The following is a 27,310-nucleotide window of genomic DNA, read 5'->3' as shown; positions in this document are numbered from 1 at the left end:
GAAAAGAGAAAATGATTTGATAATCCTGCTAACAGTTTTCTTATGATTTTGAATTTAAACAAATTATTGTAATATTAATATATGATAGAAATTTGACCAATTTCTGTGGAAGATATTGTTTATCAGTCAAATAAATTGAAGTGCACCTTGGCTAGTCATGGTATTATAGCCTAAACATTGCTGTTAAATTTAAATTCTAAGCAGTTTTTGGTTCCTTCTAATGCTTCATATGCGTCGTGGTAATTTTTAGGAGATTTTTTGCCCTTTCACTTGTTGACACTTGGTGATTGCCTTCTCTCTGCGGTATAAATAAGGGGAATACCTTTTAAAAATTAAAACATGCGACTTCGATTACTACGCCACTTTTACTTGGTTATTGCTCATATTCCTGTTTGTATATCAAAATGATTAACATCTGAGTTTTTATTAGTTATATTGGTAGTCCTTATAAAAACATTAAAGAAGAAGGTGTTCCTATTACATTTAGCAGTCCTTTTCAAAGCTTACAGTTAAAGAGCTTTTTAAGTGAAATAGAATATAACAAGAAAGTATTGTAAGAATTAGAAAAAAAAGATGATTACAAACATCTTCTCCTAATTGGACAACTCTGCAAATAATCTACCCTTAATCCAGGGTATAGATATGGTTCTTTCACTTCATAAAATGGAAAAGAAGAATTGTCTGTGGTTTTATTTATTGCGCCTATTTTGCGGTTTAGCAATTTTATGTGCATTTTCTGCTGCCTTTGTTTTCCTTCTTTCCTCTTATTGCCACATCTCATTCCACATCTGTGCCGTTTGCCAGAGGCAACTGTGTGTAATTAGCTAGCTTAACAGCGACTAATTAGCTTAAGGTTTACTTTTTACTTAGGCAACTTTAAGCCAACATTCGCGTTTTTCGACACATTTTTTTCTTTTTTATAGATAAATCAACGTCCAAAAATAAATTGCCTAAAAATGAAAGTGACAAAAGGAAAAAAAAATTTCAAAATGGTTTGCGCTAATTGAAAATCCTTTCAAAATCCTCTAGACTAAAGTGCGTGTGGTACATACAACACGAGATAAGAGAGAGAGAGAGTAAGAGAATCGAAACTAGGGAGCGAGAGAAAGAGAGCAAAACGCATTTGCATTGAACAACAAAAAGAAATATGTATCTATCCAAATGGCCAAAGCCACTTAACAACTCGTTTGGGTAAAATCCATTAAGTGGCCCCTCTGAAAATTTCTGTCCAACGCGAAATAGTTGAAAATGCATGAAAAGTCTTCGTTGAGTTTTCTTTTTTTTTTTGCCAATTTTTTCCTCTCCGCATTTCTATTTGCCTTCTTGTCAAATGGTGGACAGTTTTGTTTAGATTTAGCCATATTAAATGGGCATGACATAAATCTTTTAGAGAATTTCGGCTTTATTTAAAGAAGCGGTTTCATGGTTAAGTGGTTTTGAGCCATTTTTCTCTAGAAATAATGGAAAATATTCAATTGGAATCTTAGAATTGAAACAACCAAGTAATCTATGTAATTTCGGTGTAATTTTTAAATAACCGACGAATATTGTGATGTACTTAAGTACTATCTTTTCTTACTACACTAGCATTTGATAAACATTTAGAGTTTTAGCACTAACCATAGAACACATAGATGGGACAAACTCATGATTTTTTGATTGCAAACGCTAGCCTAGTCATGGAACCCCAGAGAACTTCGGGAAAACCCGAACGCTCTCACTCTCAATGAGAGCGTAAAATGGGGAGAGGGCAAAGCAGCTACGAAAAAATTTCAGTCTAGCACAGACTACCGAACGACGAAGGCAGGCCTACGTCGCTTGTGATTTCGTTCTGTCTATGTATGTGTACACTCGTCGGTACATGCTCAGGCTTCGTAGTGTGTGTGTGACGTGAAGTTGTACAACATCGCATTTCAATAGCTCGCTCGACCAAAATTTTTCATTTTCGACAAAACAGCGGCAATGCGAATAGGATATGCCCCTGTCGAAAGAATATCAAGAAATATTGGCATCAGCTACGTATGTATCCCGGTGGCTGTGCCGATAGAGTGTATTCTTTCGACAGGGGCATATCCTATTCGCATTGCCGCTGTTTTGTCGAAAATGAAAAATTTTGGTCGAGCGAGCTATTGAAATGCGATGTTGTACAACTTCACGTCACACACACACTACGAAGCCTGAGCATGTACCGACGAGTGTACACATACATAGACAGAACGAAATCACAAGCGACGTAGGCCTGCCTTCGTCGTTCGGTAGTCTGTGCTAGACTGAAATTTTTTCGTAGCTGCTTTGCCCTCTCCCCATTTTACGCTCTCATTGAGAGTGAGAGCGTTCGGGTTTTCCCGAAGTTCTCTGGGGTTCCATGACTAGGCTAGCGTTTGCAATCAAAAAATCATGAGTTTGTCCCATCTATGTGTTCTATGGTTAGTGGTTTTAGATAGAAAAATGTATTTATAATGTTTTAAATAAATAATGAAGAGGGAGAATTTGTAAATAAATACTTGTGCACTGTGAAAGCCATTACCAGTATGTTGGAGGAAGAGTAGAGGGAATGCCTTCGAAGCCTCAGATTATAATAATAAATAAATACTTTTTCCTGCTCTAGTATCAGCAGTAGTTCATCCTATTCCATATAAGAAATATTTCTTTCTTATTTCTGTACCTATAAATTTTTCTTTAAACATATGCAAAAATGAATTGTGATAAATTGTTTAATTCTCGGGCACTTATTTTTTTTTGTTGTTGTTGCATGTTTTACCATTTGCGCCATTTTCAACAAATTGGCCTTGTCTGGGTGTGAAAAACAAGAAGCAAGCAAAACAAACAAAGAAGAATTGTATCCACTTTATGTTGTTCAAAATTCATGTGAGAGCCCGGAACACCGAATGGCATAGTGGACCGCGGAACGAGCCACCACTAACTCTTACATAGTTATATATGCATGTGTGTGTATGTTGTGTCTGGGCGGTGGGGGTGGTACCTACTGTAAATTGCATTTACATGTAAAAACAGTTGGCGAAAACATGGTGAAAACGTGGTGAAAGAAAAGAATTTGTGCGCTTTGAGCTTAAGCCGCTTAATGGACACATACACACACACATAGACAATAGATGTAGCTATCTATGTTGTACTCACTCAATATGATAATCAGGCAAACGAATATTGCTCCAAGTGCACCCATGCTTAGCTTCAAACGTTGGCCCTCCTGGACTAGCTCACAGTTTTCGCCCCAGTAGCCCTCGGGGCAAATGCAACGATAACGTAACCGCGGCTCCAGATTGATGCATGTGGCCCCATTCAGGCATGGCATATCCAGACATTCATTCCGATCGACACATCCCTTGGAATCTGTTGACATAATACGTCCTTCGCTGCAACTGTAATGAGGTGGATGAACGAGAGAAAACTTGTTAGTTGTCATTTTCATCACATTTGCTAGCATTTGCCGTTTAATTTTTTTCAACTCAAAATGAATGAAGTTAAACGGTAAAAGGAAAACCCTAGAATGATGTTCAGAAATAAAGTAAAGTTATTAAGATTTAGTAATGTCACGTCGATACGACTTCAAAGTATTATAAGTGCTTCACCCCCGAAAACGGAATCCATTATTTTGTTAAAATCATTATTGGTCTGTTATCTCTCTTATATATCTATAATGGTAGCTATAAAAGATTTAAGAGTCTTAAAATTTGGTAAACTCCAATGTCGGCTAATGGTAGATTGAAATTTGTGGAGTTTTCTATAAAGATAAATGTTTTATCATAAAAAGTAACAATACTTTTTAATTTGCATCGGTAATCTTAGTTGATCTCAACGACGCGATTACTCAAATATTTTGCAAAAGAATGAATGAAAAAATATAAAACTATTTAGATTATTGAGTAAGCAGCAAAATATCATATTTATTAATCATTATAGTTGCGGACACTTTCATGTAAATAGATTCCATCATCAGCTTTGATTATTCAATCTCGTTTAATCGTTTAATCTCGTTGACCTCGACATGGTAACATTTCTGCCTTTAGTCGATTGATTTATCAGTTCGATTCATTATTTTCTAATTTTCCGGTTCCTGTTACGTCTTTAATGCGTTTAAAATAAAGGGAAAAAGGTAAATGTGCAAACATACTTTTCCTATTCACCTTCATTCATATTTGGGTCAATATTCGTATTCGAATTGAGTCGACGCCAAGTGACACAAATTCCAGAAGCCCGTCAGCAGCTTCTTCATCTTCTACTTATAATAAAATTCAAATTGAGGCTAAAGTAAGCATAATTTATGACACGTCGACACCTGAAGGAGGGTTTGGGTAGACCGGGAGCAGGACAGAGGAGAAGAAGGAGCAGCAGAATATCTGTGTCACTATTTAAATTTATAAAAAATAAAATGGAAAAAAAAATAATACGAACGAAAAGAAAACCAACGACTCTCGAACACGTGTTACCAGGAGGTAAAAGAGAAATGACAGAACCAAGCTAACCTGCCCACTCGTTCCACCCATTTTGCTTTATAATGGCTCTAGCAAATGGAGCGAGAAGCACCTCACAGTGTGGGGGCTTCTGGTACCTAGATGACATGATGCAGAGATTGGGTGTCCTGCTGCTCCTGATGCTGCTTCTGCTCCTGTCGTCTGTGGCTCAAATGGAGTCACTTGGCAAAACTAATGATGTGGAAAATGTGTCTGAGTGTGAGTAAGTGTAGATATGTGGAGGTATGTAGTGCAAATGGCACCAGCAGAAACTGTGTCTAGGATCAAGAGTCATGGATGACAATTGATATTATTTGTTTTGCATTTCCCTCATTTTCCTCCCTACTCTATCGGTACTCGCCATCTTTGCATAGTCAATTTGTTGATGTCCACGAAGTCACTTTACCATCGTTGTGTATGGCATTATTTTGTTTTGAAAAAAAAAATATATATACATGTTGTGCTTTCCACTTACGTGCACTCATATTCATTCCATAAATCAACACAATCGAACGGATCCGGACAGATGACATTGGAGCATGGCCTATTCGATGGACAATTACGCTCCAAATTTCTAGCCATTGTGGCCTGACCCCATTGGGTGCCATTCATGGCCGGCGGTAAAGGCAAATGTTTGCCATCCAATCTGAAAATGTTCAATAGAAAAGTGATTACATTTAAAGCGAGCATTTAAAGGATAAAAGCAAAATTATGGAGAATAGCAAAGAAGATAATTATTACCCGAAAAAACCACTTTGTGACATAAAGGAAAAAAAAGTTTTTTTCAACTATTGTTAAATAGCTTAAACATCTATGACTCAAGAAATATTAAATGCAACTACTAAGAGATCCATTATAAATTTAATAAAACCTCGGTTGCTTTCTCATTGCTTACCTGATATCGTCGAGACAGCTTTTTTGGAAATCCGATTGCACCTCAAACGTTTTGACGCCCGTATATTCTGCCTTGCCTCCAGCATAGACGCCCTCCTGCTTATCAATGCTCAACCATTGATGGCCTACGTAGTGAAAGGATTCATTGTAACGACGTGACTCGCCTCCATCGAGCTCCATAAGAGCAGCTGAACCATAGCGACTAATGCGTATCACGTGCCATTGCCCATCATTGACAGAAATGGATGTCAAGCCCAGAAGTTGCTCTTCATTTCTCAACGAATTTAGATTATAACGAAACTGCAGATGGCCGCGTCTAAGCTCCAATATGGCATATTCCCGTTGATGTTGATCGCTGACGCGAAATAGTTCACCACTCTGTTCGCGGGTACGAAAACGTAGCTGAAGCTGAGTACTAAATCGATCCGGTTCGAAGCTTAGAGCAAATTTCACATAGCTCTGTGGCTTGAAAGTGGTTGGAATGGTGGGAACGTTGCAACCTGGACCCATCCAGCCGGGTTGACAATGACATTTGGCTTGCACCATACTTGCCACACAATTGCCGTGCTCCCAACAGCGTGCCGTGTGTTCGGTTTTCAGGCAGACCTCGTCCGTTTGCGGACACGAGGGATAGCTGTTTCGGGCTAGGGCAGGAAAGGCCAAATCATAATGCTCTGAATTGTGTATCAAGTTTCGAATGCATCCGTCGAAACCTTTGGAAGTGAAGGCGTACTGCCAATTGTATAAAGTCTGATCGAAATATTGTCTATACAAGCCGCCCAATTGCAATGGTTGATTCACATTCAAAGTCTCTGCAAATGGTGGTATCTGACCACGTGCCTGACAGGCATTGTCATCGAATTCTGGGGAACTGCCATCTTCCATTTCGGAGATCATGGCCGAGCGGCAAAAGTCCACAACCATGCGAACATTTTCTGTATCCCAAAAAATATCCAAACGATGCCAGACACCATCGTCTAGAGTTTTCTTCGTCTTCACACGCAACTCCAAAGTACCAGATCCAAAATCGATCAGTAATCTGGGATAACCCTGTTCTAATTCAATGGCTATAAAGTCACTCACTATTGAATCTTTTATTTTGGGTGGCACAATGGGACCATTGTACAAGATCAACCCATCAGCCTGTCGAGTGATAAACTCAAGACTTAAATGGGATTCGGTACAGAGTTCCAGTGGAGGATACCAGGCCCATCCATTGCCGCGAAAACTACGCGTCGACTGCTGACACCGTGGACCATTGTAACCCACGGGGCAAGCAACACATTTGGGACCATTTCGAGTCTCCACACAGCGACCTCCATTGTAGCAATAGTGTGTACGACAATTGTAGGAGTTATTGTCTTGAGTTGTTGTGAAATTTCTCGCGCGACATGTGCACTGGGCACTGATCTCGATGCGAACACCCACCAGAGCGGTGCGATTCACACTCACCGTGTATGGACGTTTGCCCAATTCACTGCGAGAAGTGCAAGAGCTCAAACCGCATTTACCTTTTCCCTCCTGTAGGCATTCGTTGATATTGACCATGGTTATATTGAGGCCCACATCCTGTTCAATCTCCTCGCGATGCATTTGCACTATGCCATTCAGTCGCACTGCCTTAAAGTAGGGCTGCTGATGGGCAGATCTTGCCGCAAAATGAACATCAGTTATCGGATGGGGTAAGTCTTTGTTCAACTGCACACTAAATACATCAACATTTTCGCGATCGGTGTACAATAGCTCGGCCAGTTTATTTCGAAACCTTTCAAGTTTCGAAAGTTCCACTTCTCCTTTTAAGGCATTCCATGTTCTCACGAAATCCTCATCGGTTATGTGAGCCAAACGCATGGAACCAGCTTGCTGCACTGCCTCAGCAGTAATATCTCTTACCGTGACACTCAAATTGGCTGGTATATCTTCCTGATCGTGTTCACGATCATAGACCTTAAATCTCAATTTGTAATTTCCACGCCGTGTGCCAGCTCGCATTGTTAGTATACCCGTATCCGTATCTAGTTTGAAACGTTGATGCTCCTGAGCCTCCCAATAATATTTCTTATCAGGGACATCCCAATCATCAGGATCATTCACATATACTCTCCCTATGGGAGTATCCTGCGATTGTCCTTGATAGTTGTAGACCAAAACCGATTTGCTACCCGCCTGCATTTTATTATCATTCACATCGCCAATGGTTAGTATTAGAGTACTTGTTCCCGTCATAGCTGGAGCACCATTATCCTTGATTTCAATGGGTATAGCAAAGGTTTTCTTGACCTCACGATCAAAGGATCGCAGTGATGATATAATAGCCACACCATTGCCACTGTCACCTCCTGTAAGAACATCGATAAAGAATGTATTCAATGATTAATATAAGTACCATAATCTAATTAAATATTCACTAAATTTAAGCATATTAAACTACAGACTGGTTTTTGAATTGTCGACTGTGACCATTTATGACTTTTTTTAACAAAAGGATTATTTTTTTATCATTGCACATGGTCAAAATAAATAAAAGATTTTTGCCACTAAATTATTCTTTGTTCTTGCTGATTTTTCAATAAAAACCCCTTTATGAATATTCTATTTTATCAATTAATATATATTAGGTATTAATAAATGCTTCATTCTGTTTTAATCAAAGCAAATTTAATTGCTACTTTATGCTTTACAACATAATAGACACGCATATTGAAGCACTTTTTTTGCTGTGGCTAATTTTGATACCCTTTATCTAGAGCAAAAGGGGATATTTAACTTCATATTGCATTAGATGAGTATGCCATCTGCTCAAAATCGCATCATTTATGTTTATTTTAAGCATATAGAGATTTATTTATATAGATCTCTATTTATATATAGAGATCTATTACACTAAGAATCCTTCTACTTCTGAAGGCACTTCAGTTTTCAAATGCGATCAGTATCTTCTGATACTGATACTTCCTTCCGATCTTCCTTACCAAAGAGAATATTAAGCTTCGTTAGAAAAAGGCGACAGTTGAATAAAATAGATCAAAAAATTAAGAAAATTTTCAAAATATATACCTACTATTACTAAAGAATTCTTAATGCGTGATGATATTTGTTTGTTTTTAGGGTCTGACCAAAACTAATAACAGATATTATCAAGAATTTCATGGTCTCATGGAAAGGATCTAAACAACGATTTGTTAAAGGATATCTTGCCATCGACTCTCCGTCTTTTTAAATACGACAAGTGCACTCTTTCACATAATTAATCATCGAATGGGTAATTTCAAAGCCAACTGCATAACATATACCTACATATAAATAAATGTATGTACATGTACATCCATCTTATTGCCGCCTAGGGCAAAATAGACAAAAAAGCAACGAGAACAACTGGAAAAGTGCATTTGAATATTATAGCGATATATGTGAATATGAATGTGAATAGTAGCATTAAGTGTAGCAGCACATTAAATGCATTAGCTTGATTAAAAATTTATCTTTTATAGTGCATTAAATGACAAACAGCCTCGAATGCGTGCTGCGGATAATGCTAAAATGTTTTTTAAATACTAATTACGCATATCATTTAAGTAATTATGCAAATTAATATCGTTCATTTTGTATCATTATGTAGATTTTTCATTTTTTGTTGTCGCTTTGGCATTCGTGTATTATTTATTTAGATACCAGAAAAATAATTTAATCGGCTTTTTTTTTTTTTTGTTCTCAAATCAATTATTTGTTTCGCACCCAGGCAAAGGCATTTAGCAAATATTCCTTTTTATGTCCTTTCGATACTTGAAACCAAAAGCACGCGCCATAAGAAAAACAACAATGAAAACGAAGGAGAAAATCGAAAAAAAAGAAAAACAAATCAATGAGCAAAAAATGTGCCCTGAAATTCAAACAGGCTAAGCATTGAAAATTGAAAAAAGTGAGAAATATTGAATTCAAGCCAACGATTTCTAAATGCCCTTTATTGACTTGGAATTTTATATTTATATGAATAATAAATATATTTCCGTAGAAGAATTTTTCTTATTTTTACTTTAAGAATTGAGTTTGCCATTTTGATTTGAAAGTATCTCCCAGTTTCTGCTTGCCATTTCGACTAAAATTTATATCCCATTACCAGTCAGGCTCCCTATATGACTTACTACAGTTTGAAAGAACTTTTTAGATAACTATTGAACAGTACTCTCTTTTATTACTCTGTATCAATAACTTAGAGACCGATTATAATCAAATTAGAAATATAGTATTTTATTTTCCTTCAACGACTACATAGCAAACGTCTTTTCATTTGAAGTGAAGTATATAAACGAGTCCTACGACATTTAGATATTTAGTAATATGAAAACTATTATATTCTGAAACTGATAGACTTGGAGATATTTGTAGCAATCTTTTAGCTTCTAAATTCACAAATTTCTAATCCTATTAGAAAGGATTACCTAAATGTTTGTTAAACAAATGTCTGCCCCGATTGAAATATTAAGCCCAAGAAGAACAAAAAATACATATTTTTTATTAAAGAATAATTGCAGCTTAATTTTTTAATAATATATCTTGTGTGTTACAAACATTTAGCAAACTTGATTATACCCGATTATCCTATAGGACAGAAAGTATAATAAAAAGTAAAAAAATAGAGAAGGGGAAACAAACTCTCCTGTCAATGTCAGTCGATGGCATTCAAGTGACACCTCGAATTTTCTTTCATTTACTAGGGGATAATTTTTTTTGCTCAGAATCTCTTTTATCCAATTTTTTTTCGTCTGTTTGGGTACGTTTCAAATAACTTTCATGGAATGGCTACAAAAAAGATGGTAGGGAACCTGGACTGATGAAGAGGAAAGCACAAAAATCGCCAGAGCAAAATGAAAACAAAAGGCCCAAAAGATGGTCAGACTCGATTGTTCTATGGTTTGCTGTTGGGTTTCATTTGTTTTTTTTTTCCTTTTTTGGGAGTGAGTAACTAACCAACTCTGTGGCACAAACAATGCTGATGATGCTGATTGTCTGGGAAGCATAATTCAATCACCATTACTATGCAAACATCGCTTTGGTTTCGGTTTTAGCGTTTGATTTTGATTGTGCGGCATTTGCGTTGACTGAATGAATGAAATGGTTGAGTTAGTGGCTGAAAGTTACGAGAAAACGGTTCATCACTTTTTGCTGGCTTTAGTAGGAAATTTGCGCAAGTTGCGTTTCGGCTTGGTTGGCTAACAAAATTGCACTAGATTAGTTGACAAGTTGTTGTTGGTGTTTGCCATGTAACTAAGCAGACTTCTAGTTATGAATGCAAATTGCCTTTCATAAAATCATGGAAAAAAAGGAAAAACAAAAATAGTTATCGACAGTCAAAGTTCAATGGAAAAGTTTGCTATCAAGTGCAGATTTCTTCTTTACTAGGTGAATTTAGGCAGACTTTTTGACAATTACCCTGGGTAAATTCAGTTGAAGGTAAAACTAAAGCTATTATCAAGCAAGAATGCAAACACTCAACTTAGACAGAACTGCCAAGTATTGATGCAAAGCTGATTATGTTGTCTATCTAGGCATTCAATTTGCAAAAAGGCACTTGTAACGTAGGCACATGGAAGTCCATACAGTCCTATTCAGTATTACCTATTGCCAATTGGGTTTTGAGTTGCAACTCAATCAAAAAAATGCATCAAAGCTGAGAGATAAAATCGGCACCAAGTTTCAGTTCTTAATGAATAATTGGGAAAAGAAAGAGTAATTGACATTGGAAACCGATTGTTAGCTTGGTGAAAGGTATAAAAGATATATTGTGTAGTTTTACCAATGAATTTTGAACTTTCTTCTAATAGAATGGTTAAAATAGATATTTTATTTGTCAGTTTAAGAGCAATCTTTCGTATCTTAATTATTTTAAAGCTTGGCGGCATTTTTTGTTTCAGTTCAAAACTAGTTTAATGTATAAAAAGGAGAGGTATTGATAACAAATCCTTGACAAAGTATGTGCATTTAATTTAATACTTTTCAATTTTGACTTACTTCGATCGTAATCCACTTTAAAACCAGTTCGTATCTCTTCGCTTGCTAGAGGATCTAATCGAAATGTGAATGGGCCAGCATTGCCCCGCTGTCGATCATCCAAATCTTTGGCTGCAATTTCAATTATTTTTCTCCCCTCAACGTTCTCGGGCAAAGTGGGTCGATAATCCTGGGCAAATGTCGGAGCATTATCATTCACATCCTTGACAATGACAGTTAGAGTGGCCGTTGCTGTGCGTGCCACTGGATTGCCATCATCGATGGCCAATATTTGCACATGATGGCGATCCAAAGTTTCTCGATCCAATGGCCTTTGAATGCTCACAGCTCCCTTATTACTAATGGCGAATTGCCGTTGGCGATTTGTGGCACGAACAATTTTATAGTTGACCTTGGAGTGACCACCTTGATCGGCATCTGTGGCACGAAATTGTTCCAGAATTGTGCCAACTTTGGTGTCCTCATAGATGGAGACTTCGATGTGATCACGCTCAAAGCGTGGAACATTATCGTTGATATCTCTCACTTTGACAACCACCCAGGAGTAGGCCACATGATATTTGTCACTACTATCATCTTCCCCCTTATCGTTTACTTGAATGCGAAAACGAAAACCACTGCTTTGCAATGGATCCTCGTAATCGAGTGGCTGGATGATCTTCAGTGAGCCGGTGCCATCGGCATTGCGGACCATGGCAAATTTATCGGCCCCGAAACCACTATTTGGCACAACTTTATATTGAAATGTATTCGTCTCATCCTCATCTTGAACTGTTACAGTCAAAATGGGTGTCTCGGGTATAAAAGTGCCATTCGTTTCATCCACCTCGGTGAACCACTCATCTTTGGTGAATTGTGGTGGCATATCGTTGAGATCCCTCACTCGTATGGAGGCGGTACCAGTACCTGAAAAAGAAATTGTCAATGTTTAGTTTTGCCTATCAACTTTGTTGCTATTTATTCACTCACCCTTTAGTCCACCACCATCCATGGCCACCACCTGAATGGAGTAGTCCGGGGTACGCTCTCTATCCAAACAGCAAACAGCCGTCTTAATGATACCCGTTTCGGGCTCAATTTCAAAGATGGGCGCACCCGTCTCCTCTTCGATGACATTCTTCTCAATGGAATAGATTAGTTTCGCATTGGTGCTCTCGTTGGGATCGTCATAGTCGATGGCCGACATTGTCATCACTGGACTGCCGGCGGTGCCATTCTCGGTGACATTACCAAAGTAAATGCCCTGCGGAAACTGTGGGGCATTGTCATTGATGTCCTTGAGATTAACTTGAATGTCTGCATAGCCGACAAGTCCTTCACCGCCCTCATCCTGGGCGAATACGGTAAAACGCCATTGCGGTCGTCCATTCGGTTGATCACGGTCCAAGGGCTAAAGGAGCAAACGGAACAAAGAGAGAGAGAGGTTGTTGGTAAGGCGTTGCTTGATTTGCAAATTATTTGTTACAGGAAACTGTAACTGGCTTTTGCTGATTGGCCCTTCTGCTGTATATAAGAGTCTAATATTACATGCCACACAAATAAAAGCCATCAATTGCAATGTGTTTTGCTTGTGGGCTGAAAATTATCTTGAATTATGACCCAGACTGCTTTGTATTCTCCTTTTGTAAACTGATGTCAAGGCAATAAAGTAATAAGGTATGCAAAACTTTTCATTTCAATAAAATGTCATTAAAATTATCTCTTTGTAACATTTCTTTTCATTTTTGGTTATAATAAACTACCTTATTCAATAAGGACTCAATATTGGAATTGGCTTTGCTCTAACAAGTTTATTTTTTATATTGTACTTATTCTACTTATCACAGCAAATAAGTAAAAAGTAAAAATTCCTTTAAATTTTCAATATTATCATTAAGACTGTTTCCATTTTATCTTAAAACTTCCTGCAATTTTGGACAAAGGTGAATATTTTGGAAACTTGAATATGACTGCTTTAAATATGGCACATGAAGGCTTCAAAGAAAGATTTTGCTATTTATATTTGATCCCTTTTTCAGCCGTCTAAAACAAAATTTTGACATTCATTGATATTTGAAATATTGCTATTTAGCAATCTAAAGTTTTTATAATATTTAATGGCTTAAAAAATTTGGTTTGGTTTGTATTTTCAACGGGAACAAGAAGTGGTTCTCAGTTCTCTTAATCAATCGAAGTTTTACATGTTGTCTTTAAATGGAAACACCCGTTCTTCGAACTTTGTGTCTAACTATGTATATTTAAAACAAGTAACGAATTATTATAATTTTATGTATAAATGTCCCTTGGCTGGCTGTCCTGTCTATTTAGAGTTCTTCTTAAAATTTTTCGTAAGTATTCATAAAATTGAGAAATTTTTCCTTTTTTCAATAAGAAAAATTTAAATAGTTTTCAAATGGAAAAACTGTGACTCTTTTGCATGGTTGTTATAATCTTCTTTACGTGATTTATAGTAAATTATTCAATGTATCTCTTACTCTTTTCTTAAGTAGAAAAGTTGTTAAGGATATACCTCAGTTATCATGGCTAGTAAAAAGATTAAGCGTTGATCCGTGTTACCACTTTTATTTAAACATTCAGTTTGATTACCTTGACCAGAAATGTAATTGCAATGCTGCACATAAACATACACACATACGCATACACACACTGTGATATACTTTTGCCGTTTCAACCGCATTTCAATTCGATTGCTGAAATTCGTTCAACTTGAAATGGCATTCGCTCAATTAAAGGCAAAAAAAAAAACACGAGGAAACCGGAAAAAATTGATGGTAGAAAAATCATTTTGCTGCCACGTGACACGCAAAGCAATTGCAATTACAAAATTAAATACCATTCTCTAACTAAAACTAACTAAACTAAAACAACAACAAATTTTAACTCTTTATCCTTCCCCAACCATCCGATACCTTCCCACTCGTGCCCACATTTTTCTATCGTATCATGGCTTCCTTTCAATTTTATGCGAACGGACCAACCACGCGCCCAAAAACGAACGACGAATGTCATTTACATGTGGTTGGTCGGTTGTAGAGCGTCAAAACCACAAATGCCACATGCTGCCACACCCACACACACTCCCACAACCCGTTCCACCGCCCATTTTCCTGTTCTGACAATAATAAAACAAATAAAGCAAGCCACCAGCAGCAGAAGCAGCAGCGTTAGCGGTAGGGATTCGGGGGAAGCAACATTTGAACATTTTATGCAGAATGCGGCGCCAGGGCTACCACTTTGACTCCGCGTTGTTTTTATGGACTTTGTCTGAAATTAATTGGAGTCTATGTAGCTGACATTCCAACGGTGACAGCAGCTTGTATATGCTGTGTATTTCTCGCTCCTCGTTTTTTTTTTTTATCTGCATCTAAATGTCGTTCGCCTGTGTGTGGTTTGACACAGTTTTAAATTAATCATACGCCACCGAAAAATGCCAGCGAAAAGCTTTACACAATTGACACAAAACACCCAAGAGGAAGGACACTTGCCCCCCACACCACTCATTCCTTTAACTGCCTTGTCCACCAGCGAGCAATCAAAAATATTCATCGAGTGTTAAAATATTGAAAACATTTTTCCAAGCTTCTCCGGTTTATGGTGGGAAAACGAAAAAAAAAAAAAAAAATGAAAATACGTGAGCAACTGTGATGTTTCATGTAAAAATATTTCTCTTTCAAAAATTGCTTATTCGGCTCGATAAGAAAAAACTCTACACAATGTATACTAAAAAAGTTACAATGAAAGATATATAATTTCATGGAATATGCTACATTTTGAATACAAAAGTTAATTCAACAATTTGAATCGAGTAGTTTATTAGGCAAAGTAATATTACGTAGATAGTGCCAATATCTTCTACTTGAGTCTAATCAATTTATGAAAAAGATCTCAAAAGGTGATTAAGAATGCAATCAAAAGGTTTTTGATAAAAATTTAAAAGATATGTAACTTCAATGTATCAGATAGATAAACTTTTGCGAAAGGGCTGGAAAAGAATTCTTAACTTTTTATAGAGCTTATTACCAGTTTCAATAAAATAATTTGATATAAATGATCAGTTTTTATAATAGATATGGAGAGAAGGATAGTGGGAGTATAAAATCAAATACAAATGTGTTAATTTTGCCTCAAAATTTGTGAAAAAACTCCTTTATTTGACTTTAGAAATTTTTTGGTCTTAATTTCAGGTTTTTTATTCGTTGTTGTTGACATACATAAAAACTGACTTTAAATATCATAATTTCGGGCAGCTAAAGTTGGCTTTTTTGATATTTTATTTTTTATTTCTTCATTACAAAGTGCATTAAAATTGGAGAAATGATTCAATTATATGTTTGGATGTAAAACTAAAAAGTTAAAGATTCAGTTATTTATTTGTGGTAATTATAATAATTTGCTTTATGTTTGTATTTATAAAAAGAACAGGAAATCTAAGTTCTAATTGTTCAAAGAACTCATTCGATTATTCTTAAAACAAAGATAACTCTTAACTTACAAATCATAAGAAACTGAATGTTTCTAAACCCTTTATAGGTAGTTCTAATTAAATGTTTGTGAAATCTAATTTACCTCAGATATAAGCCCATACACAAACCTTTTTTACAAAACAAAGCTAATATGGGACATATGCTAAGCTAATAATTCAATAAGGACATAAAAAAGTCTCTTTATCCCTTTTACAAATAGTTACTAGACCACAACTCTTATACTTCAGACTGGGGCAACTCTATGACCATTCCATTAAAATCATAAAGTATCTGACAGAGTGCAAGAACTCTTCAGCCATCAGACTTCCCCAACGAGGTATTCCTGTCATCGTTTTCATCTTTTTTTTATGTGTGTGTTTTTTTTTTTTTTTGTAGCTGTTCGCTCGTCACACAGTATAAACTGCGCCATTGTGTGCATAAACTGTGGCTCAATTGTAAACTGACAACGTTTACCCCCCATTGGCAATCATCTCTGTACCCAGCATTCTCACCCCCCTCGACAGGCGCTCTAACAGCAAAAAAAAAAAAAAAAGAGGAATTACTCTGCATTTATTTGTGCCCCATTCTCCTCTCTTCACCTTCATGATGTCAAGCCATTTGCACGCTCACCTTTGGGGGCCATGTCAGCATCAGAATTTAACTTTTTTCTCCACAGTTTTCTTTTTTTTTTTCTTTAATGGCATTCATTACGCTTTTGCCCATTTTATGGCAAACAAAAAAATAAGGGAAAACAGATGAGAATAATATCAAGTTTGAATAAAAAACTTACCTTCAGTACAAAAATATCGCCCGTGGTGCGATTTATATCAAATTTACTATTTGCTGGATTATCTGGGTCAATACCCTGACCAGTAAGGAAATATACAATATTTATTGGTCTATCTACATCGCCATCAGTGGCAGTAACCTGAAAGAAAAATACAGAGAGAGAGAGTGAGAGAAGAAAAACAAAATGTTACCAAAATATCAAAAATACCACAAACCAAAAAAAAAAAATGCAAGAAGTTTCCTTTCTTGGCCATGAACAAACCTTTAGCTTATACAGTCCAAAGAGTCTATAAATCAAATATGGAAATGAGCCAGATGAGAGAAGAGAGCACAGCCAACAACAAAAAAAAGCTTTAAATGTCCAATAAAAGGCAAGTTGAATGGTTGAAAAATAGCAACGAAAAAACAGAGAGGAGGAGGCCAACGGAGTCTGTAGAGTGTTGTATAGGTCGCAAATCTGGACAATGGGCGTGGCATCTTTTTGTGGTTTGTGTTGTAAATTTATTCTTTGATTTTTGTATTTTCGTTCTCTGCTCTTGCCAACAACAATCAGAATCAGAGTTTTAAGTCTGCCTTAAAGCCTCGACTGTGGAATTACCTATGTCGAATTTTATAGTTGGATAAAGTTAAATGATACGCTTATTATTATATCAACATTAGAACTAAACTTCTTGTTGAACAAAGCTTTTTGTCACTAATATATTTGGCTTTTATGTTTTCTGTTACTTAAATGGTTTCTGAGAATTCTTTAGCCGAATGGACATGGATTAGATTCTCTACACAGAAAGAAATGTTTTCTGTACTTTTACAGAAAGGGATTAACTTTCTTTCATTTTACGATTCCATTGACCAATGCTTCTTTTACTAACTATCCTTATAGACTCTGCACTTTTTTTCCATGTCTACAGGGTATTAAAAGAGAAATGCTAATATAACTGAGATTTATGTAATTATTCAATCGGATTTGGGTTCTTTATTTTTATTTTGTTGTTTCTCATTTTATTTGGTTTTTTTTTGCGGTCGGAAAATTAAATCTGTATTTAGGGCGAAATTCTTGTAAGGTTATTTCTTTTTTTTTCGTTTGGCATATTTTATTTTGGGTAGAACAATAAGCAAATTGGTGGCTAGTTTTTATTTTTGTTTGTTTAAGAAAATACGAAATTCAGAAGGACTATCAAAATAATGCCATTGAAATTGAATTTAAATGTAAATTGATATATCTGAATAAAGTGGACACAAAATTAATTTTTGAAATTGGAAAACCTAAATGGAATTATATTAAATTGAGAAGTACAATAATTGAAAGAAAATGGGCAAATAGTATGCTACCTAATATCATTTAATTTTTGTATTATTTTTCTTGAAGACTTGAACCTTTTTAAGTACAAGTCTTCAATATTTTTCCAATTTTTCATTTGACTATTGTTTCAAGTTCTATTTGGTTCCATTATTCACTGCATAAAACCTTTGTGCATAGTAAATAAGCTTACTATTGTATGCTTACATTTGCGATGGCCACAATTCCCCAGGAAGATCATGATGATGACAATGATGATGACGATGTTGATACAAGAAGTAGGTATCATCGACAAAACTTTTGTTCATACATGATGAGACATAAGTCTCTTCCTTCTAGCGAGTTCCTTTCCCTTCAGTCCGTTTACAATGTATGGCAAAAATAATCTTCTTTTAACAAGTGCAACGAAATGTAGACTATGCAAATTCTGTTTCTACAATCTGATGGAATAGACAAACAGAACGAGTCATCAAACACTTGTCGTGCCAATTAAAAGCAATTATTGCATTGTATACTTTATCTACCCCTTGTGCTCATCCTTTTTTTTCCAATTTGTATTCCTCTTTAGATTTGTGTCTCAACTCTGCGTGTTTTTTTTTTCTTCCTTTTTCGTTTCTGTGTGTCATGACAAACTGAATAAACAGAAAAGCTGGAGGGACAGCACTCCCGATTTCTATACCCACATTTATGTATATTTCCTTGTTGAACAAAAGTTTAGTCGACAATTACATTGCATGCAAACCCAGTGATGGGCGATTTCCTTGATGGCTCCTCCCATCCCATTCCCCACAGTAACGTCATGTGTTAAGTGCCTGCCATCGCGACTCCTCCCCCGCACTCGTTCACAATGCAACAATTTACGTTAAATGTTCAACACAATTTGATATGACAAAAGAGTTGTCTACGTGCCGTCATTGCGGGCCATTATTATTGCCCCGGTTTTTCGTGGGAAGGACTCACTCACTGCAAGCCATTGTCCTTTCAATAGCGGCTCACACGCATACTAATGCACACAAGCACACAAGCACACAGACACACACACACAGTACAGTTAACAATTTAAAAGCCTTTTTGGCTTTATCTCCATCATTTTTTTCTCACCCATTTTATGGTTAGCAAAAATATTTGCATTTCATTTTGGTGAGTAAGAAGAAAGAAGAAAATTAACAAAAAAAAAATTGAATTTTCCACACCCCTTGCCAGGGAAGCGATAAAAAAGGTGTCCAAGACAGACGATTCTCGATTATTGGTAAAACGCAATGGCAATAAAAGGATCTTGGCGCCTGCCGTCTCCACAATGGAAATATATGTATGTATATCTTCTTACTTGAGCATAAATGTGTAATTAAAAATTCAGCGATTGTTGTTGCTCTCCTTTCGTGGCGCAGGTTCCAACACCCGTTGAGCTGTGCAATTTTAATTTATATTGCACAACAGCAACAAAGCAAACACAACACAAGAAAAAAAAAAACAAGTTGGTAGAACAAAACTTTCGCATACTCTAAATAAAGAGAGGGCCTATTCGAACTCTTAAAGTAAATATATGTAAATCAAATCAGAGTTAAATGAGTTGAAATTGGATTTAACCACAAGGACTTTCTTTATAAACGTGGCAAATTTTTGCAACTAATGAAAGGTAATTCGAGATTTGACCCTCATACAATTGGCCACACAAATGTTTTCTAATAAACTGAGATAGTTTTATTTCATTCAAAAACTTTATTGAAGACCGTAAATAGAACAGAACATCGATCTATTAGTATTATTATAAATATTATTATTATAGGATATAGTTGTAAACTCTCAATCTAATTATTTTTCCCGGGCACTCGGATCCTGGTTTTTTAAAGGTTTAATTTCTCTTATCTTTATAATTTGATGCTTCGTTATTCCTTTTCCAACTTTGGTCTAAAGTCACTTATTTCTTGCCTTTTAACTTCTGTAGAGTCAAAAGAGTATTACCATATTTTCTTTTCGTAAAAATATTTGCCCATTTTTCCTCTTCTCTTCTTTTATGGTTAATAAATTATGGCTTTAAATAAAACTCAATATAGTAGTAAGTCTATGTGAATATGTATGTATTCGAATCGAACATATCTCTGCACATATATACCGATATATATCGATATGCATGTATGTGGATGCAGTTCGTCCTTGCCCCGACTATCACGTTATTAATAATGAATGAGTATTTATTTTGTATTTACGCCTGAATTGTTCGACTTGCTGAACTTTTCTGCATAAATCGTAGGCATCGCACAATAAGGGCTGAACGCTTTCTTCGTGTTTTTCATATACATGAAATATATGTAAATATTTATAGACGTATGTGCATGTAAAGTGTGTAAATATATATTGGTTTTTAATGCAAATTTTAAATTGCAACTTGTTGTTCTTTTTTTTCTTTATGATATTGTTGCTGTGGCTGTCAAGATTTTAAATTGTCCAAGAGTCAGAGATAATGAATGTTCAGATCATCGTAAAATTGAGTAGGCGGGAAAGTAAGGCTTACCTGTAAAATGCGTTTGGGCAAGTTCCGATCGTCTTCCTCAGTGATTTGTGTGCGATATGTTTGACGATCGAATACCGGTGGATTATCGTTAACATCGCGTACATTGATCACAACGGTGGTGTAGTTATTTTTACGATTTCGCGTTGCCTCCAAGCGTAACTCGTACTGTAAACAAAAGATCGGATTACAAAGGTCAATAATTTATTAAGGAATATATCATTATGCACATAAAGGGCGGCTTGAGCTTACAATCGATTTTGTACTTTGTCTCAAGATCTCAAGCTCTTAACTCTTTTGCGACATGATTGTAGTGAAAAAATTAATTAGTTTTTTTCGAAGTGGATGAGATGGATTTTTAGGCCTAAATAAAATATCTTACAATGACGTATTTGCTTTCAGCTACTTTACGACATATAACCTTTTTTACCCATTTGAATTTTCGTAAATTCAATGGAAACTAACAGATTTTTGCGACTTTATGGCTTTGACATTTCAAGCATATTTAATTCAGTTGCCGTTTAGAGCAGTTACAGAAGGCGAACCAGAAAAAACAAAAGCTAAATCGCATGAATGGAGGCCAAAAAGTTTTTCCAACGTATATACATATACTTATTCATATATATATATATATATTCTGGTTACTTTTTTTCATGTTTTCGTTTTTTTTTTGTTTTTGTTCGTATTTTGTTGTTGCTCTGTGGCAACACATGTTTTTTCATGCTGTGGTTAGGTATTTGTTGCATGTTGTTTGTGGGTGGGGGCAGCTTGACAGGCAGACAACACGGATTTCCAACGGACTGTCAGCAGCTCCTAAAAGGGGGGGGACACAGGGCGAAGGTCCTGGGCTTGATGGGTGGGTGTCTGGGGAGGAAGAGGGTTAAGGGGAGAGAGATAGAGAGGGAGCTATATGTCTATTTTGTGCGTGTGCAGCAATCACGTTAAAAATGCGCAATGGGAAATGTAACGACAGCTGTAGCTCAGCTCACATGGTGGATTTTCTTTCTCTCAGTTTCTTGTTCTGAATTTTTTGATTAATTTTTTTTTTTTTTGTCTTTTTTTCGTTGTTTGTCTGTCAAAAGTTTTTGTGTTTTGAGAGAAAAGTTTTGCATAGTTTTGCATATATAAATTATGCAGGCAACAAACAAAATGTAGAAGAAAAAAGAACCTAATGCAACTCAAGCTAAGGCTAGTTTTGCTATGTATAACAATGTGGGATGTTCTTTTTTTTTACTTACCCTTGGCCGCGTTTCATAGTCTAGTGGTTGGGCCACATAGATAATGCCGGTTGTATTCTGTACGCCAAAGGCATTTCCTATGTTACCGCCTGTGATCTGGTATCGAATATTCGTCGCTGTAAGTCAGAAGGAAAAAAATAACAAGGATTAATGAAAAATGTTCCAAGAAATTAAGAAAATTGAAATAAATGTTTACATTTTTGTAGAATTTTTTGAACAAAAGGGGTCATTTTTTTTTCAAATGTCTATAGGATGTCCAATGTACATTATTCCAAAGATAGGTAGAGTTTTAACCTAAATATTTATTTTGTTAATAATTTAATGATTTGGATTCCTTATTACTATAGTCTATTATATAAACCCCTTTACAAAGTTTACGATTTGAAAAACCATTTTCTTTAATGCATTCTATTTTGTTCCATAGAATATGATTACTCACACAAGATCAAATGATTTAAAAGTTCATATATGAAAATTAAAGTCAAAGGGAGAAGGCAACATCATTAACTTCATTAAAATTAAATTTTTTCCATTCAAAAGAGTGAAAAGTAGTCTAAAAGCCAGGGCGTGGCCTATGTCGTTCTTATATAATTTACTTATGCGAAAAAAAAAAAAAATGTTTAAATTTCCTTTTATGTAAAAGTGTTAAGAGTGTATAGAAGAGACAGTACACAGAAGAATGGTGAGAAGGGCAATCCCTTTCACATGTGGGCCCATTATGTGGGAGGATGGTAGCAGCTGATGCTGATAAAATGAAGTAAAAGGGAGTCTTGAAATGATGTTGCTGTTTTTCTTAGTGTTGTTGCTTTTGTGTTTGTGTTTGGTGCATTTGTGCGGAAATGTGAAAAGACAAACATTAGCGTAAATTAGCGGGGCGTAAATCGCTTAACCTGCTCAACGCAGCTCAACTCATTCACAGAAGTCACGAAATTACGTGAAATGTGTGTGTATGAGTGTGTGTGTGAGTGTGTTAACTTTACAGCTTTCTGCTCAATTAACAGAAGGGAAGGCTAAAATCAAAAGTTTATAAAAGATTTAAAGAGGTATACTTAGTCAAATGCCCCCAAGGATAACAGAAAAGTTAAGCTAGGCTACGCAGTTAATTGAATTGAATAGGTTACCAACTGAAAGCAGAGATTTAAGTTAAAAAATAAAAAAAAATAAAAAAGATAAGTTTTCAATCAAAAAAATACCTATTAAACATATGCGTCGTATGGTAGTTTCAGTATGGTCAGGAAATTTTGGCTGCCTTTGTTAGCTGAGAGCTATTAATTTTGGTGAGTTTGATGTGAATGCGAATCGTTGAATTCTCCCAATGTTTTAGCAAACATCTTTTCTATAAACTAACTGGAAACTTCATTCAATCCCATTATTTTAAGCATTATAATGGCAGAAATTAAACTTTTGTATCGTATAACTTTTGTGCTCTTCTCTGCTTGTATGGTGGGGTGTGTTAAATGGTCCCAATAGTCTTTCTCATTCCTTGCTCTGTCTTTCGACAATGATATTTATAATTTACGATGTCATGACGCCATTTTTAAATCACTGATAATGATAATAAATTAATATACAAACACCATGGGGAACTCTGGGTAGGAGAGCATCCTAAGAGACCTCTAAATGAACACACACATGGGACTAAAAGCCAGAGCAGTAAACATTTTCTCTTCTCCCACTCTCACTCACTCCCATTGTTTTTTGCCTAGATGATGTTTTTCCTTATGTACTTATTTAGCATGAAAAGTCAGTTTAAAAGTGAAATAAAACCATGGAGAAGGAAAAGAAGAAACAACAACAACAAAAAAACAAAGAAAAGAAAACAAAAACGTTTTTCCCTAGCTTTAAGTGTTTTTGTTGTAGGCAAAAAGGTTTCACTTATTGTTGTTCTGCTATAAGGTTATAAAATTAATCTATAAATGAAGAAATGAGGTGGAATGCATATGAAACTCATTAGATGATGAGTTAAGCTTTAGGTTAGACTAATTTATGATGGACATTTTTACATAAATCAACATGTTTTTAAGTTGTTTGTTTATTTTAAGAAATTACAATTTTTCTACACTCAAATTTTATAACATTACTAGGCCAATAATTTAGGCTTCGGGTAAGTTTTTCTATACATAGGTTGGTATATGAAAATGTTTAATAAAATGAATTTTCAATATGAAACTTTATCACTTCATTTTCATCATACTAACAACATTTTATAGATCTTATTTTATTGTTAGTCTTAATTGTGTGGGGTCTTTCAAATTGGTAATCAGTTATGACTGATTGGTAGATTCTATGACTTTTTCTGGTTGAAATATACATACATACATATCCGAACAGGGTATTCAAAACTTTAGGTACCAAAAATGATTGCCTGCTTTTAGGCTTCCACTCTGCAAAGCAATCTTTCTTGGAAAATGTTTAAAACCATCATTTGTCGCACACATGGCGACCGTGACAAGAGCGACAACAACAAAGTACGCACACACTGGCATACACATATCGTACATAAATAATTTTTTTTTCTCATAAATTTGAAATGTAGAAAAAGTTTTTACAGCATTTCTCTCTCAATTCCAAGCCATTTGCTTCAAAAGATGAAGAAAGTATGGAGGGAATACGGAAAAACAAAATCACATAAAAAAGATTGTGTCTCCTGACCCTCGACGATGCCTGCGAAAGAGACTTCAATTCATATTCGATGTGCATTTCATTCTGTTTGTATCTTTCGTTTCGTTTCCTTTTTGGTTTTGCCTTCCTCTCCAATTCGGGTTAATGCTCATTTCTAGTCGTCGCGACGGCGTCAACAAGGAGCTTTCAGTCGTCGTCATTCCTCCTCTGTCATCCTTCAAAGGAGCTGTTGCTATTTTGCCTATACTGATGAGCAGGGGAAAGACGAGTCCTGGAGAAATTTGTTAAACGTTTTCAATGAGATTTTGAATGTTGCCCGTTTTGCTTTGTAGTTTTTCTGTTCCCCTCTTCATTGCCAATGTCTCAACCTCTCCTTATCCTCTTTATATTAACAATAATAATTTTTGCTCTTCTTTGGGGAATCAATACTAAACGAAATGTTGCTGCTCGTTTTGCTTGTGTTTGTCTTTGTATTTTATGGATTTATTCATAGAGCCTTTATTTGTTAATATTTCGTAAATATTTGCCCTACATGGCCCATATGCGTAATAATATTTGACAGAGAGGCAGATATAAACAGACAGGCAGAAAGAAAAAGAGAGAGAGAGAGAGAGAGAGAGACAGTCAGAGAGACAGACAGATAGAGCATTAAAATAAATAAACGTTTATTATGGCCAACAACGAAGAAAAACGAAAAGAATTACACACAATATGTATATATACTTATTCGATCCATGTTTTTAATATTTATATAGGCATAAATTCCACATATATAAGGAAATTGCCAAAACCAATTTACAAAATGTTTATGTTTTGACATTGTGTGTGTGGTGCGCGAATATCTGCGGAGTATTCGCATATCAAAAAGTCATTGATGGAAACATTTCTATATTTCGCTTGACTTGTCCTCCATTCCATTGGAATGATTTGTCAAAAATTACAATTGCTATAAATGTATATATTATATACCTATATATTTTTCAATCCTGTGTTCATTTATTCCATTTATTACTTTCGATATATGAATAAATTCCCAACTATTGTGTAAGTAAACGACAACAAATCATCATCCCTCAAACAAAATAAAACCAACAAATATATTTGATATAATCTGCATTCAGTTGAGATCCAAAGAAATGTTTCTTAAGTCACTTATCTCTGAGGTGTAAAGTGAAATGCTTTCGTTTCTCTAATATTTACTATGTATGATGTCATTTCTGTTTTCTTCTTTGAAACTTTGATTTTTATGCCTGATGCATAGTATAACATTTTTAGTTTAGCTACTTTCTGAAAGTAAAGTACTCAGACAATCAACTGATAAAAATAAGTCCTCCAAAATAAGTCCGCTTTTAATTTATTATTATGAAATCATATTCAATCGTATCTTAAAATCTTTTGTATGGAAAATTATAAAATTATTTTAAAGCAGATAAAGCTTTTACTTCACACACAAATTTTGTAGCTTTAAATTATGGTGAAGGATAAAATATTACTTGAGTTTTCGTAGATCATTTACCTGCAGATTTAAGAGTCGAACAATACATTATTGATGGTGCCCTTTAAATTCGCAACCGTAACCATCCTGCTGCCTCAAAGAGATACTTTATTGCCATTCTTTGCCCAGCAGATGGGAAAAATATTTATATCTTTGAAATGTTAATCGCTAGAACGTTGAGCGCCATAACTAAGCCTCATCAAACACAGATGCTTTGCAGCTTCATTCTGGGCCATTTGACTACATTCCCATCCCTAACTGTGTATTCATCCCTCCCATGGGGAATTACAATTAAAGACACACTCAATTAAATCAATTGCCAAATTATGCCAATATAGATAAATCGCATTTGAATTGTTCCATTCCGACAAAGAATATAAATTGGCTTTAATCGCTGGACATATTGTATGATTCAGTTTTATTGTCAATGATGTTTGAATGAAAGTTTGTGTTTTTTGGTTTGGTTTAGTTTCTACTCACACTCATTGTGATCCTTGGCGTTGACAGTGAGCACGGATGTTTGCAAATCGGCACTTTCATCGATTTCAGTCTCGTATAGAAATCTATCGAAATATGGCGGTGAATCGTTTTTGTCAGCAATACCAATGCGTACAAATTTTGTAACTGCAAATAAAAACAAATCAAGCAAAAATACATTTAGATATATATATATATATATATATATATATGTACATATGTGTATACATTGAGTAAATGAAATACCCATAAGCAGGCATTAATTATACGAAAATTTATTGATTGACAAATTGGCTGCGTGCCACCATTCCCAGCGCTTGCGAGTCATAAATTTTTCCTTTTTTTATGCCCAAAACGTGGTAAGCATATAAAACATTTCACAAGTATCCTGCAAATATCCCCATTCACTCTCTCTAATGAGCATAATTAAATTGTCAAAAAAGGAGAGAAAAAAACAACAAATAAACACTTAAAAAAAGTTTTTATTGGTGCAAGCAAACACAAGTTTTACCAACTAGAAACTGAAATCTGAGACCTGAACACTGCAAGTGAAGTTTGAGATTTTGGTTTGGTTTTGCACTTTAGTCCTGCTAATGTCTTCGGTAAAACAAAAACTTTTCTTTGCTTAGAGTTGTGCAACAAAACCCAAAACGAAAACAAAAACTATAGAACGTGAGTTAATGAACAAATTTCAAGGTAAATATGAAACTTTGAGTAATGTTCATGAAATGGAAGCAGGTGGAATATTGAGTTGATGAAGTTTAGAAACTAGGTGAGAAAAATCGATTATGCAACTTTTTTGTAAAATATTAAAAGAAAAATTTCAAAGTAAACTTAAACATACTTTTCTAATTAATCACATAAAAACTGAACACTTTTAAAAATAGATTACAATAGGAAACTGACCAAATTTAAATTTTCATGCAACATTTTCTTTTCAAAACGGGTGATTTACATTTCTGTCGTTTTTTTTAAATGTTGTACTTAAAAGCATTTTAAGACTAATAATTTTGTTGCTTCTTTTTTCCATTTATATTTTAAATTT

The 27,310-nt window shown here is 35.3% G+C and overlaps 1 protein-coding gene across 1 annotated transcript in view; it reads right to left on the bottom strand.

The window, feature by feature from the left end:
- The window catches only part of LOC6643590 (putative neural-cadherin 2), a 30,917-nt gene extending 4,402 nt beyond the window's left edge, over positions 1 to 26,515 (bottom strand). The window contains exons 1-10 of the mRNA XM_047011036.1: positions 26,512 to 26,515; positions 26,269 to 26,412; positions 21,672 to 21,787; positions 20,437 to 20,601; positions 16,629 to 16,766; positions 12,345 to 12,765; positions 11,376 to 12,281; positions 5,368 to 7,705; positions 4,948 to 5,118; positions 3,139 to 3,380 (exon numbers count right to left, since the gene is read on the bottom strand). Of these exons, the coding sequence (XP_046866992.1) occupies positions 3,139 to 3,380; positions 4,948 to 5,118; positions 5,368 to 7,705; positions 11,376 to 12,281; positions 12,345 to 12,765; positions 16,629 to 16,766; positions 20,437 to 20,601; positions 21,672 to 21,787; positions 26,269 to 26,412; positions 26,512 to 26,515 (4,645 nt within the window). The remainder of the gene's footprint in view (positions 1 to 3,138; positions 3,381 to 4,947; positions 5,119 to 5,367; positions 7,706 to 11,375; positions 12,282 to 12,344; positions 12,766 to 16,628; positions 16,767 to 20,436; positions 20,602 to 21,671; positions 21,788 to 26,268; positions 26,413 to 26,511) is intronic.
- Positions 26,516 to 27,310: the final 795 nt, after the last annotated feature.

Source organism: Drosophila willistoni (genome assembly GCF_018902025.1).
Source record: "Drosophila willistoni isolate 14030-0811.24 chromosome 2R unlocalized genomic scaffold, UCI_dwil_1.1 Seg200, whole genome shotgun sequence".
NCBI lineage: Eukaryota > Metazoa > Arthropoda > Insecta > Diptera > Drosophilidae > Drosophila > Drosophila willistoni.
This window is presented reverse-complemented; position numbering and strand designations above follow the sequence as displayed.